At 37.6% G+C, this 16,810-nt stretch overlaps 1 protein-coding gene across 3 annotated transcripts in view; it reads right to left on the minus strand.

The window, feature by feature from the left end:
* Positions 1-1,004: 1,004 nt before the first annotated feature.
* The window catches only part of LOC109433622 (mucin-5AC), an 87,552-nt gene continuing 71,746 nt past the window's right edge, over positions 1,005-16,810 (minus strand). For 2 of the 3 annotated variants that reach the window (XM_019710062.3, XM_019710061.3), the window contains exons 6-7: positions 15,036-15,631; positions 1,005-3,923 (exon numbers count right to left, since the gene is read on the minus strand). In XM_019710062.3, coding sequence (XP_019565607.3) covers positions 3,448-3,923; positions 15,036-15,631 — 1,072 coding nt within the window. In that variant the 3' untranslated portion in view covers positions 1,005-3,447. The remainder of the gene's footprint in view (positions 3,924-15,035; positions 15,632-16,810) is intronic. The other variant, XR_002135707.3, reaches the window with a different exon arrangement.

Genomic DNA, 16,810 nt, shown 5'->3' on the forward strand with positions numbered 1-16,810 from the left:
TTTCTAAAGGAGTTCAGGAGTTCCTCCAGAAATTTATCCATGAACAATAGTTTCTTCAGGAATTCTATTTGGGCATTCTTCAGGAAATTTCTTGGCTTAGGTTAGGAATTATTCAAGAAATTTGTTCACCATTTCTTCGGAATTCCTCCAGAAATTTCTTCATGTGTTCCTCCAGAAGTTTCCTCAGAAATGTTTCCAGAGATTTCTTTAGAAATTCCTCCCCGAGTTTCTTGCATGAGTTCAGGAATTATTCAAGAAATTTCTTCGAGAATACCTCCAGAGTTTCTTCAGGATTTTTTGCTGAGATTTCCTCAAAAATTCTTTCAGGAGTTTTTTGAGCATTGTTCCAAAAATGTCCTCAGAAATTTCAAATTCTTTCAGGAATTCCTCCCGAAAGTTATCCAGGAATCTCTCAACTAGTTTCTTCAGGGATTCTTGCAGGATTTTTTTCAGAAATTCTTCAAGAAATTTCTTCGGGAATTCTTCCAGGAGTTTCTTCATGAGTTTATCCAGGGTTTTTGTTTAGAAATTCCTTCAGATTTTTTCAGGAATTCTTTCAGAAATTTCCTCAAGCATTTCACTGGGAAGTTCTTCAGGAATTCTTCCGGGAAACTCTTGGCGATTTTTTTCAGGAATTCAATGGATCGAATCGTAGGTGGGTACGACGAGTCGACCCACTAAGACTCGTCGTACCCCACAACACATGAACTTTCTTCTCAGATGTCTGGCAAGCAGACATCTCCCTTGCAAACAGATCCATTGTGGGCGATTCAAAATTCTTGAACTTTCATGTAATTTGCCTTTCGCAGAGGATTCAATTTTCGAAACTCTAAAGTATCGACAAGCTTCACTAACATCAAGAACATGGACGTTTCGGACTCGGTTTTAGCCAATAACCGCACAAGCAACAACTTTCATTTCATTCATCAATATAATATATACGGGTGCTATTGCAATGTATTTTTTCTGCCATTCCTGCAGAATGGGTTATACTTTTTTAATTGTTTTGTTAATTATTTGTTTCATTTTAGTACTGCTTGTGTTTCGCTATATATGCACTTTTTTCTTAGTTTTTTTTTTTTGTTTGTTTTGTTTATTTGTTTGTTTCAACTATTAACCTAGATAATGCATTAATGTTTTCAAATTTTGTTGTTCACTACTTCCTAATCATGTCCAAATATTAGTTGTTTTCCAATGTTTCCGCGTGTTGTTAAGTGTGAATGATAGTGTGTGTGTGTGTTTTGTTTTCAATTCTTAGTTCCTATTTGCTAGTGTGTGTGTGAATGTGTGTCTATTAAAGTATGTTTGTTTTGTTTTGTTTTCTTTTCCTTCAGTGCAGTGTTAAGTCACAGTTGTTGTATTTAGCTGATATTATTATTTTCTGTGGGTGCGGTGTCTTTTGTGTGTACGGGTGTTCCATCGTTCATTCATTCATTGCACAGTGCCTCTTTCGATTTTTTATTTAGTTTACTTCTGCCAAATGTTGTTGTGTTTGTTTTTTCTTAAAAACTATAAATCTATTGACGTTTTTCAGTCACATTAATGCATATATGATTCGTTTTCCCTCCTAATTAGTACAATCTTTCTCAGATCAATATGCTCCGTTCCGATTCTTATTTTGTTACATAAACTTCAATTTACAATATATGGCGGGTGTTTTTTTTTCGCTAGGGTTGAATATAGTTTTAGTCTTCAGTTCTACCAATTTGATTCTAAACAGATTTAGTTGGAACGATCTCACTACGGGTTTCTTATGTGTGTGTGAGTGTGTTGTTGTTATGTCACCAAGTGTGTGTATGTGTGATTGTTGCAGTTTTTCATAAATACAGTTGTTGGTTATATGACCGAGTTCTATGATTTTACGAGATTTATTTCGAGAGAAAACTTTCATTAAAATACTGTTTTTCTTACAACATTTTCAAAAATCGTAATCCATCATCTCTGTCTGTGGTGAGGGTAGGTAGTGAATGATTCGCGTGCGATCGAAGTCGTCAATCGATGCAAGAAAGGAAGCTGTACAGAAAAGAAAAGAACAGTGGATACGTTTGTGGCGTCGTATATCGCCGGCAAAGCTTTTGACTAATTAGAGCTATAACTGGTTATGAGCTACGGGAGTGTGCTTAGGCGATAAATAGCATTAATCTAGTACGTTATATTTGTATGTTAAAAGTTTTCAAAGAAAGATAAATACAAACAAAAATAAAAATATTGGATTACGTATAAAAAATCTAACGAACATAGAAAAAGATTCAAAATAAGGATAAAAATGTTGCACAAGAGCACCGCAAGCCATTGCAGAATCAAAGATGGCGGATCAACATCCAAGATGGCGGCAAAATGTTTAGGATTTGACGACTGAAAACAAGGGTGCCTTCGGAATGGGGAAGACGTCTAGACTCCGAAAATTAATGTTCGACGACTTTCTGGAATCTTAAATGGCGGATCAAAATCCAAGATGGCGGTCAGAAAATGCGATTAAGGGGAAAGAACATAAATAGACAGCAAAAAAACGTGCTAAATTTTACTTTGTACTTGAAAATTGCCACAGCACGGTGTTTTTGTTCTTACAAATTTACAATTCACTACCTTTTCGTGTTTATAATTTCAACACACCTCGCTCCGGCACTGGCTTTTGTTACAACAATCTGTACAATTTGTTTGTTACAGTAATCAGCACATTCCTGCCTACTTCGATTCAATACAACGGTTGTTGGGAACAAATTTACAGGAGAAAACTTTGTATGGCGCAATTTCCTAGCGTCAGTTAATAGCTACTGCGGCCCTTATCAAAAGCACACTCTAAATACGTACACATCATTGCATTCCGTTACGTCCCAAAAACCACACACTCGGTAATTCCTTGATTCCTTTGCTTGCTTCTGTATGAAGGATGATTGACACGATTTTACACTAGGAAAAAAACTTTACACGCGCTTGCTAAATAATTCAATTCGGCCAACTTAAACGTAATATGATCGCGCTGCGATGTGGATTGTGTGTAAACTTTTTGCGTTAACGAGTTAACTAACTTATCATAATAGGCGAAATAATACGCTAAAGTACAGCGGCGTACCAAGCGTAACAACACTGGATCGAGACTCGAAAGTTTCGAGATGCACTGCTAGGTGGATAGAGCTAAGAGAGACAGAGATAGTTAGTGGTGTGATCGGTGAGAGAGGTAGGCCATGAGAAAATTAAACATACAAACAAAATCAAGCGTAAAATTATGACGACAGCGTTAATGAAATCACATCACAGCAACCGGGTGTTTCCGTCCGGATCTGTTCCCCCCTTCGCTGATTTTCCCACTTACCTAACCTCCAATGATGATTGCAGTCCACTAATCTAGGATTAGTAATGATCAATTAATACGAAAAAATGCTATTTCCATTCCGGATTGGGATCCCACGCTGGAGCACCACCTCCTCCTCAATAGTACGTTCGTCTTCATTTCTTCCGCGACTTCAGGGAATTACTCGCGGACGAAGTTTCCGTCGCAGTAGCCTTCGTCCCAACGCCACCTGCCTTTCGATTCAGCGAACTACTGCTGAAAGTGTTCCGCGTGAGGCTCGCCGTCGGCGTACTGGCCGCCGACGTGATACTCTCCACGCTGCTGGCCACTTGGCCCTTGGAATCGCTACCCGCCGCCACCGCGAGGGTCTTCGTTGCTACTGGAATCCCGCTTGCCCCCGCCCCGGCCGCTCCGTTCTTCCGCAGCAGCTTGCTTCCCTTTTCGTCGTTCTTCTCCTTCTCAATCTTTGTACTGCTTCGAGATCGTTTGTTGCGCTTCACGACTGCGCTACTCTGACTTTGACCACCGACGACTGTTGGAACAGCACCGGCGAGACTCGTCAGCTCCAAGTTGATGTCCCCGTTGTTGTTCCGATGATCGTCACCGCTCAGCGGAAGCGACGTGGACAAACCTGAAACATACCACAGCGTTATTCGTTTGTAACCTTTTTGAAAACCATTTTAAAACTGGTTTACTCTGTTATGAACTCCTAAACCCACCCCCGAACCCCAGTCGGGATATCCTAGGTCATCCAAACTGTTCTTGAGATAAGATCCTTAAATGTACGGGTGTAACGGTAACTTCTTTTATTATACAAAGCTACGATTTGTAATCTATCATGTCCAGTAAGTCTTCTGAAAGTTTAAAAGACAATATCAGATCAGTCGGGACATCCTAGGGCCTCCAAACTGTTCTTAAGTTTAGATCCTAAAGTCTACGGATGTAACGGTAAATCCTTTCATTATACAAAGCCACGATTTGTAATCTACCATGTCCAGCAAGTCTTTTGAAAGCTCAACAGACGGTATCAGATCAGTCGGGACATCCTAGGTCATCCAAACTGCTCTTGAGTTTAGATCCTAAAGTCTGCGGGTGTAAAGGTAATTTCTTTCATTATACAAAGCTACGATTTGTAATCTATCATGTACAGTAAGTCTTCTGAAAGTTTAATAGACAATATCAGATCATTCGGGATATCCTAGATCATCCAAACTGTTCTTCAGTTTAGATCCTAAGGTCTGCGGGTGTAACGGTAACTTCTTTCATTATACAAAGCTACGATTTGTAATCTATCATGTCCAGTAAGTATTCTGAAAGGTTAATAGACAATATCAGATCAGTCGGTATATCCTAGGTAATCCAAACTGTTCTTGAGGCTAGATCCTCAAGTCTGCGGTTGTAACGGTAACTTCTTTCATTATACAAAGCCACGATTTGTAATCTATTATGTCCAGTAAGTATTCGGAAAGGTTAATAGACAATATCAGATCAGTCGGGACAACCTAGGTCATCCAAATTGTTCTTGAGTATAGATCCTATAATCTGCAGGTGTAACAGCAACTCTTCTTTCATTGTACAAATACGATTTGTAATCTATCATGTCTAGTAAGTCTTATGAAAGGGTAACAGACAATATCAGATCAGTCGGGACATCCTAGGTCATCCAAACTGTTTTTGAGTTTAGATCCAAAAGTCTACGGGTGTAACGGGGGATTACAGTTTACAGTTTAAAGTTCATTGTGAGAAAAACTACTGTTAATACTATCAAGAGCTAAACTTCGGGATAGTTTGGACGATCCCCGATGTCCCAAAGGTTCATAATAATATATAGTAGACTTCAGATTGGTCCAGTCACCGCGATTGATTATGAAACGTATGTATGACTCAGTATGCCAGATATAGCTGATGTTACGAGTGTAGACCTGAAGATCTGAACTCAAAGTGTCTTTAAATGACATTTGAGATCTCAAGAGCTGCACGGATCTCAGCAGATTATGCTATGTTATTATTTATGGTGAAAACACAAAGTTTTTCTTGTAGATTTGAAGGACTTCATTATAGAACAGTTTGGACGAACCTAATTGTCCCAAAGGTATATAATAGAAAAAAGGGGACTTCAGATTGGTCCAGTAACCACGGATAAATATGAAACGTTACTTAGTATAGCAGATAGGGCTATTGTTACGAGTGTAGACCTGAAGTCCTGAACTCCAAGGTAGTTTGCCTGATCTGGAATATTCCTGTAGTGTCTCCAAATGACATAGGATTTAAGTGTAACTCAACGCCACCAACGGAGACTACCCCACATATAAAGTCGATTTGACCCCAAGATGGCAGTGTTCATCGTTAAAATACACTAGCCCACAAAGCGACACGAGCGCCAAATGGCCAAACACGGCGAGCACTGGAAACAATAAGATACTTTGTGTATCTTCTCTGAAGTTCCTGTGGCAATTTTTCTTGGATTTTTCAGTCATCACTTTGGAAATCCGTGCAGCAATTTCTTTGGGAATATCTTCGGAGCGCCAAATGGCCAAACACGGCGAGCACTGGAAACAGAAAGATACTCTGTATATCTTCTCTGAAGTTCCTTTGGCAATTTCTTTACGATTTTTGCAGTCATCACTTTGGAAATCCGTGCAGCAATTACTTTGGGAATATCTTAGGAAACTTTTTTGAGAAACCTCTCGGCAACGACTCTGAAAATTCCTTCGACATTTCCCTCGGGAGTTTTTCCTGATTTATTTTTGGAATTTTTTTGTCAATCCCTTTGGAAACTGGCTCAGCTATTATGTTGAAAATAAGCTTCGCAATTCCTGTGGTAAAGTATTCCAAGGTTTCTTTTTAAATTCCCTAAGAAATTTCTTGGAATTTTTTTTTAAGAAATTATTTTGAGAAAATTTTGCAATTTCTTTGGAAATGTGTTGAAACCTCCTAAGATGTTAGGTTTTTAGCACCACGATGACGTAGTGCAGGTTCAGCGTGCCTGTCTGGGTCATATTGATCCCAACATCCTACTAGGGTTAACCAATTCTTGGAGGAGATGCATCTGCCATGGTTTCGGGAGCTTCTTACAGAAAATTCTCCTAGAATATCTATTAAGATTTCTTTGAGAATTGCTTCTGAATTCGTTTGACAAAATTTGTTTGGGAATTATTTTGGAAATTTCTTCAACACTCTTCTGAAAACTTCTTCACCAATTCTTACGGGAATTTATTAGGTGATTCTCTCAGCATTTTCTTTGAAAATTGAATTGACATTATTTATTATTTCTTTTTTTTTGGGTTTTCTTGGGCATTCTTTATTTGAAAAGTGATTTGGCAATTCATTTGGAATTTTGTTCGGAAACTCTTTTGGAAACATCTTCAGCAAATATTTTGAGAATTTATTTGGGCTATTATTTTAGGATTTTGGTTTCTCTTTATTATATCTTTCAGCATTTTTTTTTAAGAATATCGCCGGCATTCCCTTTTGTAGTTTATTCGGCAAATTTCTTTCGAAATTCATTCGGCAGGTACTTTGAAAATTCCATAGTCAATTCCTTTGTAAAGGAGATTGGGCACATTCAGTCCATCCCATGTTTACTAATGACTCATTCCTTATCTGAAAGGTTTCATCTAAACAAGAAATAGTCACTATGGGACGAAAACTCTAAATTGTGGGAGAAAAACCATGATTTTCATAATTCTGGGATTTTATTATAACTTTTTTCTAGCGGTATATAGAATTTTCACCCCATTTTCTTGTTTCTCTGAGACCTCTCAGATAAAATATAAGTCATTAGTGTACATGGATGGATCACATCTAATATATTTTTGCTCATTCTCCTTTCTCTTGCAATTTTTGGAAATTTCTTCGGTAATTCCTTTCAGAATCCCATCTGTTGTAACTTTGGTAGTTCTATTAGATATTTTCTTGCGAATTTAAAGAATTTCTAAAAGATTGGCCATTGAGATTACAAATAAATGACCTAGTCAATTTACAAAAACAAAGGAAATTGCAAGAGAAAGCAGTTTTCGAACACATTAGCATAGAAATACCTGAAGGCATCCTAAAATAATTATGCAAGGACTTACCAAAATAAAGACCACAAAACATGCCGCAGAGAATCTTGAAGGTATTGCCAAAGAATATCTCAAAGTAATTTCTGAAGAAGTATCCAACAGCATTGCTGAAGAAGTTAAAAAAAATACCAAATAAATTTTCAAAAAGCACTTCCGAAAGAATTCTAAAAGAAATTACCGACACAAAAAGTAATAGCCCGAGCAATTCCCTAAAGACATTTGATAGAATTTCTAGAGGAGTTGTCGGAGAAAATTCCAGAGATATTGCCAGAGAATTTCGCAATCAATTTGCCGACGAAATTGCAGAAATAAATACAAAAAAATAGGAAGTTAAAAAGTAATTGTCAGAAACAAATTCTCAGAAAAAAAAAATCCGAATGAATTTCCAAAGAAATTGCAAAAAATACACTGAAACGTGAATAATTTGAAAGAGAGAATTATTGGAGGAATTGACAAAGAAACTACTGAACGAAATATGATAGCAATTACCAAAGGAGATTCTAAATTAGTCAGATAAAATGATCAAGGAATACCAAATGTTTTCCAAAAAAAAAAAAATGGCCGAAGAAATTCCGAAAGTAATTTCCGAAGAAATCCCTCAAAGCAATCGCCCAATAATTTCTGGAACAATAGCCGAAGAAATTAATAGCAGAATTTCAGAAAATATCATGCAGAAGGGTTTCCCAAAGGAAGTGCTGAATCAATTACCAATTATTTTGGAGCAGTTTCCAAAGGAACTGTCAAAACAACGAACCTAAGGAACTCCTAGAAAGTTTCCTAATAAATTGTCTGGGAAATTTCCATAAGAAATGCTAAACAGATTTCTTAAAAGAACATAAAAAAATAAGACTTTCCTTCTTCTAATAAGTTATCTAGATGTTTCTTCGAATAATCACCCAGATACGCAGGCTAAAATTCTTCCACAAGTTTCCCCAGGAATTCTTGAAATTCCTTTGAACATTCTTTCCGGAATTCTTTCAGAAATTTCACCGAGAATTCTTCCAGAGTTTTTACATAGGTTTTTGTGGAAATTCTTCCAAAAGTCCTTCCGAGATTTTTCTCTACAAGTTCTGGCCGGCAATTCTTCCAAAAGTTTCTGCGTGACTTCTACCAGAAGCTCCTCACAAAATGCTTCCAGAAAGAATTGTAGAAACTCCACCAGGAGTTTCTTTGGACGTTCGTCGGAGCACTGCTGTGGGAATACGCTCAGGAGGTGCTCTGAGATGCTTTCTTGAAGTTTCTTCAAGAATGCTCATAAAAACTCCTTCGGGAATTCTGCAGGGAGAAGCTTTGGGAATTCTTTTAAACAATCCTTCGAGAATTATTTCCCGTTTCTTTAAAATTACACTTGGAATTCTACAAAAAGTTTATTTACGATATCTTCAAGATGTTTTTCAGCATTTTATCCAAATGATCCTCAAAGGCTTTGATTCTTGATTCCAACCAATTTGCAATAAATTTGCCGACGAAATTGCAGAAAGAATACAAAAAATAGGAAGTTTAAAAATAATTGTAAGAATAAAATTCTCAAAAAAAATTTTGAATGAATTTCCAAAGAAATTGCAAAAAAATACACCGAAACGCAAAGAATTTGCAGAGAGAATTATTGGAGGAATTGCCGAAGAAACTCCTGAACGAAATATAACCGCAACTACTGAAGGAGATTAAAAAATATTCAGAAAACATGCTCAAGGAATACCAAATGAATTACCAAAAAAAAAAATGGCCAAAGAAATTCCAAAATAAATTTCCGAAGAAATTCTTAAAGGAATCGCCTAATAATTTCTGAAAATAATAGCCGAAGAAATTTAGAGAAAAATTTCTGAAAATAACATGCAGAAGGGTTTCCCTAAGGAATTGCTGAATCAATTTTTACCAAAATAATTGCTGGAGCAGTTTTCAAAGGAATTGTCGAAAAAAACAAACCTAAGGAACTTCTAGAAAGTTTTCAAATAAATTGTCTGGGAAATTTCCTTGAGAAACACAAAACAGATTGCCTAAAGAACATTCAGAAATAAAGCTTTCTTTTTTCTAATAAATTATCTAGATGTTTCTTCGAATAATCACCCAGATACGCATGCTAAAATTCTTCCACAAGTTTCCCCAGGAATTCTTGAAATTCCTTTGAACATTCTTTCCGGAATTCTTTCAGAAATTTCACCGAGAATTCTTCCAGAGTTTTTACATAGGTTTTCGTTGAAATTCTTCCAAAAGTTCTTCCGAGATTTTTCTCCTCAAGTTCTGCCGGCAATTCTTCCCAAAAGTTTCTGCGTGACTTCTACCAGAAGCTCCTCACAAAATGCTTCCAGAAAGAATTGTAGAAACTCCACCAGGAGTTTCTTTGGACGTTCTTCGGAGCACTGCTGTGGGAATACGCTCAGGAGGTGCTCTGAGATGTTGAAGTTTCTTCAAGAATGTACATAAAAACTCCTTCGTGAATTCTGCCAGGAGTAGCTTTAAGAATTCTTTTAGAAAATCCTTCGAGAATTATTTCCCGTTTCTTTAAAATTACACTTGGAATTCTACAAAAAGTTTATTTACGATATCTTCAAGATGTTTTTCAGCATTTTATCCAAATGATCCTCAAAGGCTTTGATTCTTGATTCCAACCAATTTGCAATAAATTTGCCGACGAAATTGCAGAAAGAATACAAAAAATAGGAAGTTTAAAAATAATTGTAAGAATAAAATTCTCAAAAAAAATTCCGAATGAATTTCCAAAGTAATTGCAAAAAAATACACCGAAACGCAAAGAATTTGCAGAGAGAATTATTGGAGGAATTGCCGAAGAAACTTCTGAACGAAATATAACCGCAACTACTGAAGGAGATTAAAAAATATTCAGAAAACATGCTCAAGGAATACCAAATGAATTACCAAAAAAAAAATGGCCAAAGAAATTCCAAAATAAATTTCCGAAGAAATTCTTAAAGGAATCGCCTGATAATTTCTGAAAATAATAGCCGAAGAAATTTAGAGAAAAATTTCTGAAAATAACATGCAGAAGGGTTTCCCTAAGGAATTGCTGAATCAATTTTTACCAAAATAATTGCTGGAGCAGTTTTCAAAGGAATTGTCGAAAAAAACAAACCTTAAGGAACTTCTAGAAAGTTTTCAAATAAATTGTCTGGGAAATTTCCTTGAGAAACACCAAACAGATTGCCTAAAGAACATTCAGAAATAAAGCTTTCTTTTTTCTAATAAATTATCTACATGTTTCTTCGAATAATCACCCAGATACGCATGCTAAAATTCTTCCACAAGTTTCCCCAGGAATTCTTGAAATTCCTTTGAACATTCTTTCCGGAATTCTTTCAGAAATTTCACCGAGAATTCTTCCAGAGTTTTTACATAGGTTTTCGTTGAAATTCTTCCAAAAGTTCTTCCGAGATTTTTCTCCTCAAGTTCTGCCGGCAATTCTTCCCAAAAGTTTCTGCTTGACTTCTACCAGAAGCTCCTCACAAAATTCTTCCAGAAAGAATTGAAACTTCACCAGGAGTTCCTTTGGACGTTCTTCGGAGCACTGCTGTGGGAATACGCTCAGGAGGTGCTCTGAGATGCTTTCTTGAAGTTTCTTCAAGAATGTACATAGAAACTCCTTCGTGAATTCTGCCAGGAGTAGCTTTAAGAATTCTTTTAGAAAATCCTCCTAGAATTATTTCCGTTTCTTTAAAATTTCCCTTGGAATTCTACAAATGTTTTTTTTTACGAAAGGAGATTCCAAATAATTCAGAAAAAATGCCCAAGGAATACCAAATGCATTCCCAACAAAAATGGCCAAAGAAATTCCAAAAGTAATTTCCGAAAAAAATCTTAAAGGAATCGCGTGATATTTTCTTAAAATTTTAGCCGAAGAAAGTTATAGAAAAATTTCTGAAAATAACATGCAGAAGGGTTTTCCAAAAGGAAATGCTGAATCAATTACCACAATAATTGCTGGAGCAGTTTTCAAAAGAATCAAAAAAAAAACAAACCTAAGGAACTCCTAGAAAGTTTCCAAATAAATTGTTTGGGAAATTTTCATAAGAAATACTAAAAAAATGCCTAAAGAACATGAAAAAATGCATCTTTCCTTCTTCTAGTAAATTATCTAGATGTTTCTTCGAATAATCACCCAGATGCGCAAGCTAAAATTCTTCCACAAGTTTCCCCAGGAATTCTTGAAATTCCTTTGAACATGCTTTCCGCAATTCTTTCGGAAATTTCACCGAGAACTCTTCCAGATGATTCTATGTGAATTTTAACATATGTTTTCGTGGAAATTCTTCCAAAAGTTTTTCCGAGACTTTTCTCCTCAAGTTCTGCCGGCAATCCTCCCCAAAAGTTTCTACGTGATTTCTACCAGAAGCTCCTCACAAAATTCTTCCAGAAAGAATTGTGGAAACTCCACCAGGAGTCCTTTTGGACGTTCTTCAGGAGGTGCTCAGAGATGCTTTCTTGAAGTTTTTTCAAGAATGCACATAAAAACTTCTTCGGGAATTCTGCCAGGAGTACCTTTAGGAATTCTTAAAAAAAATCCTTCGAGAATTATTTCCCGTTTCTTTAAAATTCCCCTTGAAATTCTACAAAAAGTTACGATATACTCAAGATGTTTTCTGCATTTTTTTTTTCAAATGATCCAAAGAGGCTTTGATTCTTGATTCCGACGTCCTTGATTCTTTAACGAAACGTGGGGACGAATCTCAACCGATTTTGTTCTAGAGAATCAAGGAAAATCAAGTCGAACTCTCGCACATCCTCAGAGAATTTACAAATAGTTCTTCCGGAAGTTGTTTCAAAAGTTCTTCTGGGGATTCTACTATCACTTTCTAAGAGAATCCTTCAACGCGTTTAGTTTTGTCAGGCAGGAGTTCTCAAAGAAGTTCTTCACCGACTTTTTCCAAAGTTTCTTTCGGCAATTCTTCCAATAGTTCTTCCGGGCATTATTTCAAAAATCTCTCCTGGGACAGCTTCCTTCAAGAGTTCTTTCGGATGATCTACCGTGAAATGCTTCACAAATATCTTGAAGTGGTTTTCCACAAATGCTTCTTTAAGTTTGTCCTGAAATGGTTTTCATAGTGTTTCAGCAATTCTTCTGGGATTTTATCAGAACGTTGTTCTGGAAATTACAGGATATGATTTTTCCAGAAATTCTTCCCGATGTTTCTCCTGCAATTCATGTAGAAGTTCTTCTGGAAGATCTTTCAGAACATTCCCAGAACTTGTTCAGGAGTACGCCAAAAATGCTTCCAGTAATATCACCAGGAATGGATCCATGAGCTCTCCCAAGAAATTTCGCAAGAGTTTCTCGAGCAATTCCTCCACGAGTTCTTGCAAGAATTGTTCAAGGAATTTAAGCAATCCCTAAGTAATTGTTTCAAACAATTATCTAGGAATTCGTCCAAGCATTGCTTCAAGATATTCTCAAGAACTTCCTAAAAAAAATCAGAAAATTCTTCAAAGGAATTTAATAAGAAATTTTGCCAATAATTCCACCAAGAATAGATTATATAAATTTCTCAAACAATTGCATCGTCAATTCCTCCAGGAATTTCTTCAAGGCCGCTTCCATGAATTTCCCCAAGGATTTCGCCCAATAGCGTATGAAATTTCTAAAGGCATTCCAATGGACATCTGCTGCCAATCTCCCAACAGCTCTTTTAGAGAATTCTCTGAAGATTCTTTTAGTAATGTCTTCGAACAATTTATTTAAAGGTTTTTCCACTATTTTCTACAAGGATTCCTCTAACGATTTCTTCCAATTACCTCCAAGGATCGCTCCAGAAATTCCTCCGAAAATTTCTTGAAATATTTCTCCAGCAAAATAGTCAAGTTTTTTTTTTCGTAGATTTCTCAAGACGTCAAGCATTTTTCTAGGTAACCTTTCAGGAATTCCTGCAAGAATTCGCCTATGAATTTGTACATGGAATTTTAAAGCACTATCTTAAATTCCTAGAGACTCTTATTTTCTGGGATTTAGATACCTAGAAAATTTACGTAAGACTCCTTTATGAATCCTTGCAAAGATTTTTCAGGAATGCTTCTAAAAAATTATTTGCTGGTGTCCAAAGAAACTTTGGCAAGGATTTACTTCATAATTTCCTACAAGGATGCATTCAGATGTTTTTTATTCGTGAATTTCTTCTTGAATTTTTCCAGGAACTTTTCCAAGGATTCCTACAAAAAATCTTCCAAGGATTCCTAAAATAATTCTTTTAGGATATCCTCCTAAAAACCCTTCAGGACTTCTTTCAGGAACTTTTCCAAAAACTTCACTAGGATGTCTTCTAATGCTTCCTTTAGAAATTATTACAATGACTCCTCCAGGGATTTACACCAGGGAAATACTTCCAAAGATTTCTTCAAGAATTTTTCAAGGAATGCTTCCAAAAACTTCCCCAGAAGTTATTACTAGGGTTACCAGGAAATTCTGTCAAAGATTTCTACCCGAATTCTTCGGGAGATTCCATCGGAAAATCTTTAAAAGGAACCAATCGGGAATTATTTCAGGTTTTCTCAATAAAATCTTCAAAGACTTCTTCTGAAATTATTTTAGGAAACCTTTAAGCGCTCCTCCATTCGGGTTTTTCACAAGGATTCCCCGCAGAAAGTCTTTTCAGAATTCCTCCAATGATTTATCACCACAAAGATTTCTCCAGGTATTATTTCAAAATTACTCCGGGAAGCATGCCGGGATAAATTCAGCGAGAAATTCCTAGATCCCAAGCCAACAATGGCAATGCCCGCAGGCATTTTTAAAAATATAATGATAATGAGATGATGAGAATTCTTGCAAGAGGCTTTGGAAGAATTTCTGAAAATTTTAGAAAATGTTAAAAAATCACAGGGATTTTGTTAAAAAAAAATAAAAAATCGTGGAAAATTCATTTGAAGAATTTTTAGCATTTATCCTAAGTAGAAATCCAAAGAGAAAGCTTGGAGTTCCAGGAAGAAATATTGTAATAATTACTCCTGAAGGAGTGGAAGATTCTAAGTGGGATTCTAAGACGAGTCTTTCTAATATCTCCCATACATTTTTTTTGGAAAATTTTCAGAAAAATCTTAAAAGGATTCCAGAAGAAATTCTTGCAAGAATTTCTGGAAAAATTCTTGAAAAAATCCTTAAAGAACTATTTTAAAGATTTCCTAGAGAAATACTTGAAAGAATTCCTGGAAGAATTCTCACACGTAAGTCGTGGGAACAATTTCAGAAAGTGTCTTGATTTTTACTGGTTAATTTTTTCAGAGAAACTTCGAAAGATTTTCTAAAGATAATCGGAAAAAAAATCTGAAAGAAATTGTGGAGCCTCGTAGCCGTGCGGTTAGGGTCACCAAGCTTATAATCGCACCATGCTATGGGGTGAGGGTTCGATTCCCGATTCGGGCGTTGAAACTTTTTGTGAGAATAGTTTCTTCCCCGTTTCCACTGGTGAATGCTCCGTTGTCCGTTGTCTAATGTTAAGTTTAAAACAGTCTGTATAGCCGAAAGCTGAAGACGTTGTCCGTGTCTTTTTTTTTCAAATTATAGGATAAATTTCTTGAAAAATTTAGAAGTATTTTCCGAGTATTTTTGTAAGGAATGCTTTGGTGGTGTGTTGGTCTAGATCGTGATTGATTGTTGGTATGTATGTGGTAATAAAAGTGTTCATGAATGCAGTTGTTCAACAATCATTACCGAAAAACACTCCCAAGAAACTAACCTCCATTCCCGTTCAACTCGTCGGCGATGGCAGCAGCAGCAGCCGCTGCCGTCTTCCCTGCCAACGCTGAGATCAACTGTGGCGGTGCGGTTCCTCCTCCGGAATTCCGCAACCTCCGGGTCATCGGTTTGTTCAGAATCAACACATCGGCATCCACCACCGTCGTCGTCGTCGAGTTGTCCTTCTTGCCTCCGGGCCCCGCTCCTCCACTTCCGGCCGTTTCTACCAAGCTGGATCGTAACCGGGCCGAGGCCGGAATCTTCGACCGCCCACGCTTGTAGGTGATGATGTTCGGGATGTTGATGTACTGATAGTGGTGGTGGTAGCTGTCCATGCTGGCGTTTCGGACCGTGCGGACCGAGGCCCGTGGTTTTACCTCGTCCTTGACGGTCAGTTTGATGACGGCCGCCGTCGAGGCAGGTCCACCGGATGCCGGTGTGGCAGCGATGGCGGTAGTTGTGTTCGTGCCGGTAGTGTGGGATGTGGTTAGGGTGGTCATTCCGGATTGGGTCGTGGAGGCGAGGATTACCTCCGCTGTGGTTTGTACATTCTTGCGGTTCTTTTGCTGCTGGAGTTGTTGGCTGGCGGAGACGGACCTTGAAGAGGTAAGAAGGTGTAAGTTATGATTCGTGTAGATTAGATTAAAGGATTACATGGGTTTGCTTTGGCAGTGAGGGTTTCATAGAGGTTTCTGGGGTCAGTGAGGTTTTAAAAGGGGTAGAATTTCAGAGAGGTTTCAAGGGGTTTATGGAGGAGTTCTGAAGAACCATCCCTAAGACGTTGGTTGGGCTAGTCCCCTGGACTTGATTAGGCTAGTCTCCATAACTTGACGGGGCTTGTCTTTAGGACTCGGGTTTTAGCAACTACTTCCTGAAACAAGACTGGGATAGTCCAGACATTTACTGGGATAGTTTCTAGGCATTGACTGTGCTATTCCTAAGGGCTCAATTGGGATTCCTAGAACTCGACTTAGCTAGCTTATAGGACTTGGTTTGGGTATGGGGTTTGGGGTACGACTGACTCAGTAAATTACTAGGATTGGATTGGGCTAGTATCTGGACTAGTCTTCAGAACTCGAGTACCCTAATCCTTGGACATAGCTGGGCTAATCCCAGGATTAAACTGGACCAGTTCTCACAAATTTACTAGGCTTATTCCTAGGATTTGACGGGGCTTTTCCTAAGGGCTTGGTAGGGTTATTGTTCAGGGATTGATTGGGCAGAACATTGTTGGGGTAACCTCAGGATCAGACTACGCTTGACTAGGCTGCCCTCTATCATATATCTGGAGGGTTAGTCCCCAGGATTTAACCAGGTTAGTCTCCAGGACTTAGTTGGGTTAGTCCTCGAATTCAGATGTAGACTGGGTTTATCTCCAGGACTTGACTTGAACTAGTTCTCGGGACTTGACTTGAGCTAGGCATCAGGACTTTGTTGGAATTGTCTCCTGGACTTGATTGATCTAGTCTCCAAGACTTATCTGGACGTTAGTTTTCAAGACTTGGATGCACTAGTTCGTGAAACTTGACTGGGTTAGTTCTTAGGATTGAATAGAGCTAGTTCCCACATATTTAATAGGCTAGTTCGTAGGACTTGGCTGGGCTATTTCTAAGGACTTAGTAGAGATATTCTTCAGGATTTGACTGGGAGAAACATCAGGCCTCTGGAGTCGGTCTTCTGATACCTGATACCCCAGATTTGACTGGACTAATCTTCTGTATTTGACTGAGCTTAACTCCAGGACATGACTGGACTAGAACTCAGGACATGCTTGGG

Source organism: Aedes albopictus, chromosome 1, assembly GCF_035046485.1.
Source record: "Aedes albopictus strain Foshan chromosome 1, AalbF5, whole genome shotgun sequence".
In the NCBI taxonomy this organism is placed as follows: Eukaryota; Metazoa; Arthropoda; class Insecta; order Diptera; family Culicidae; genus Aedes; species Aedes albopictus.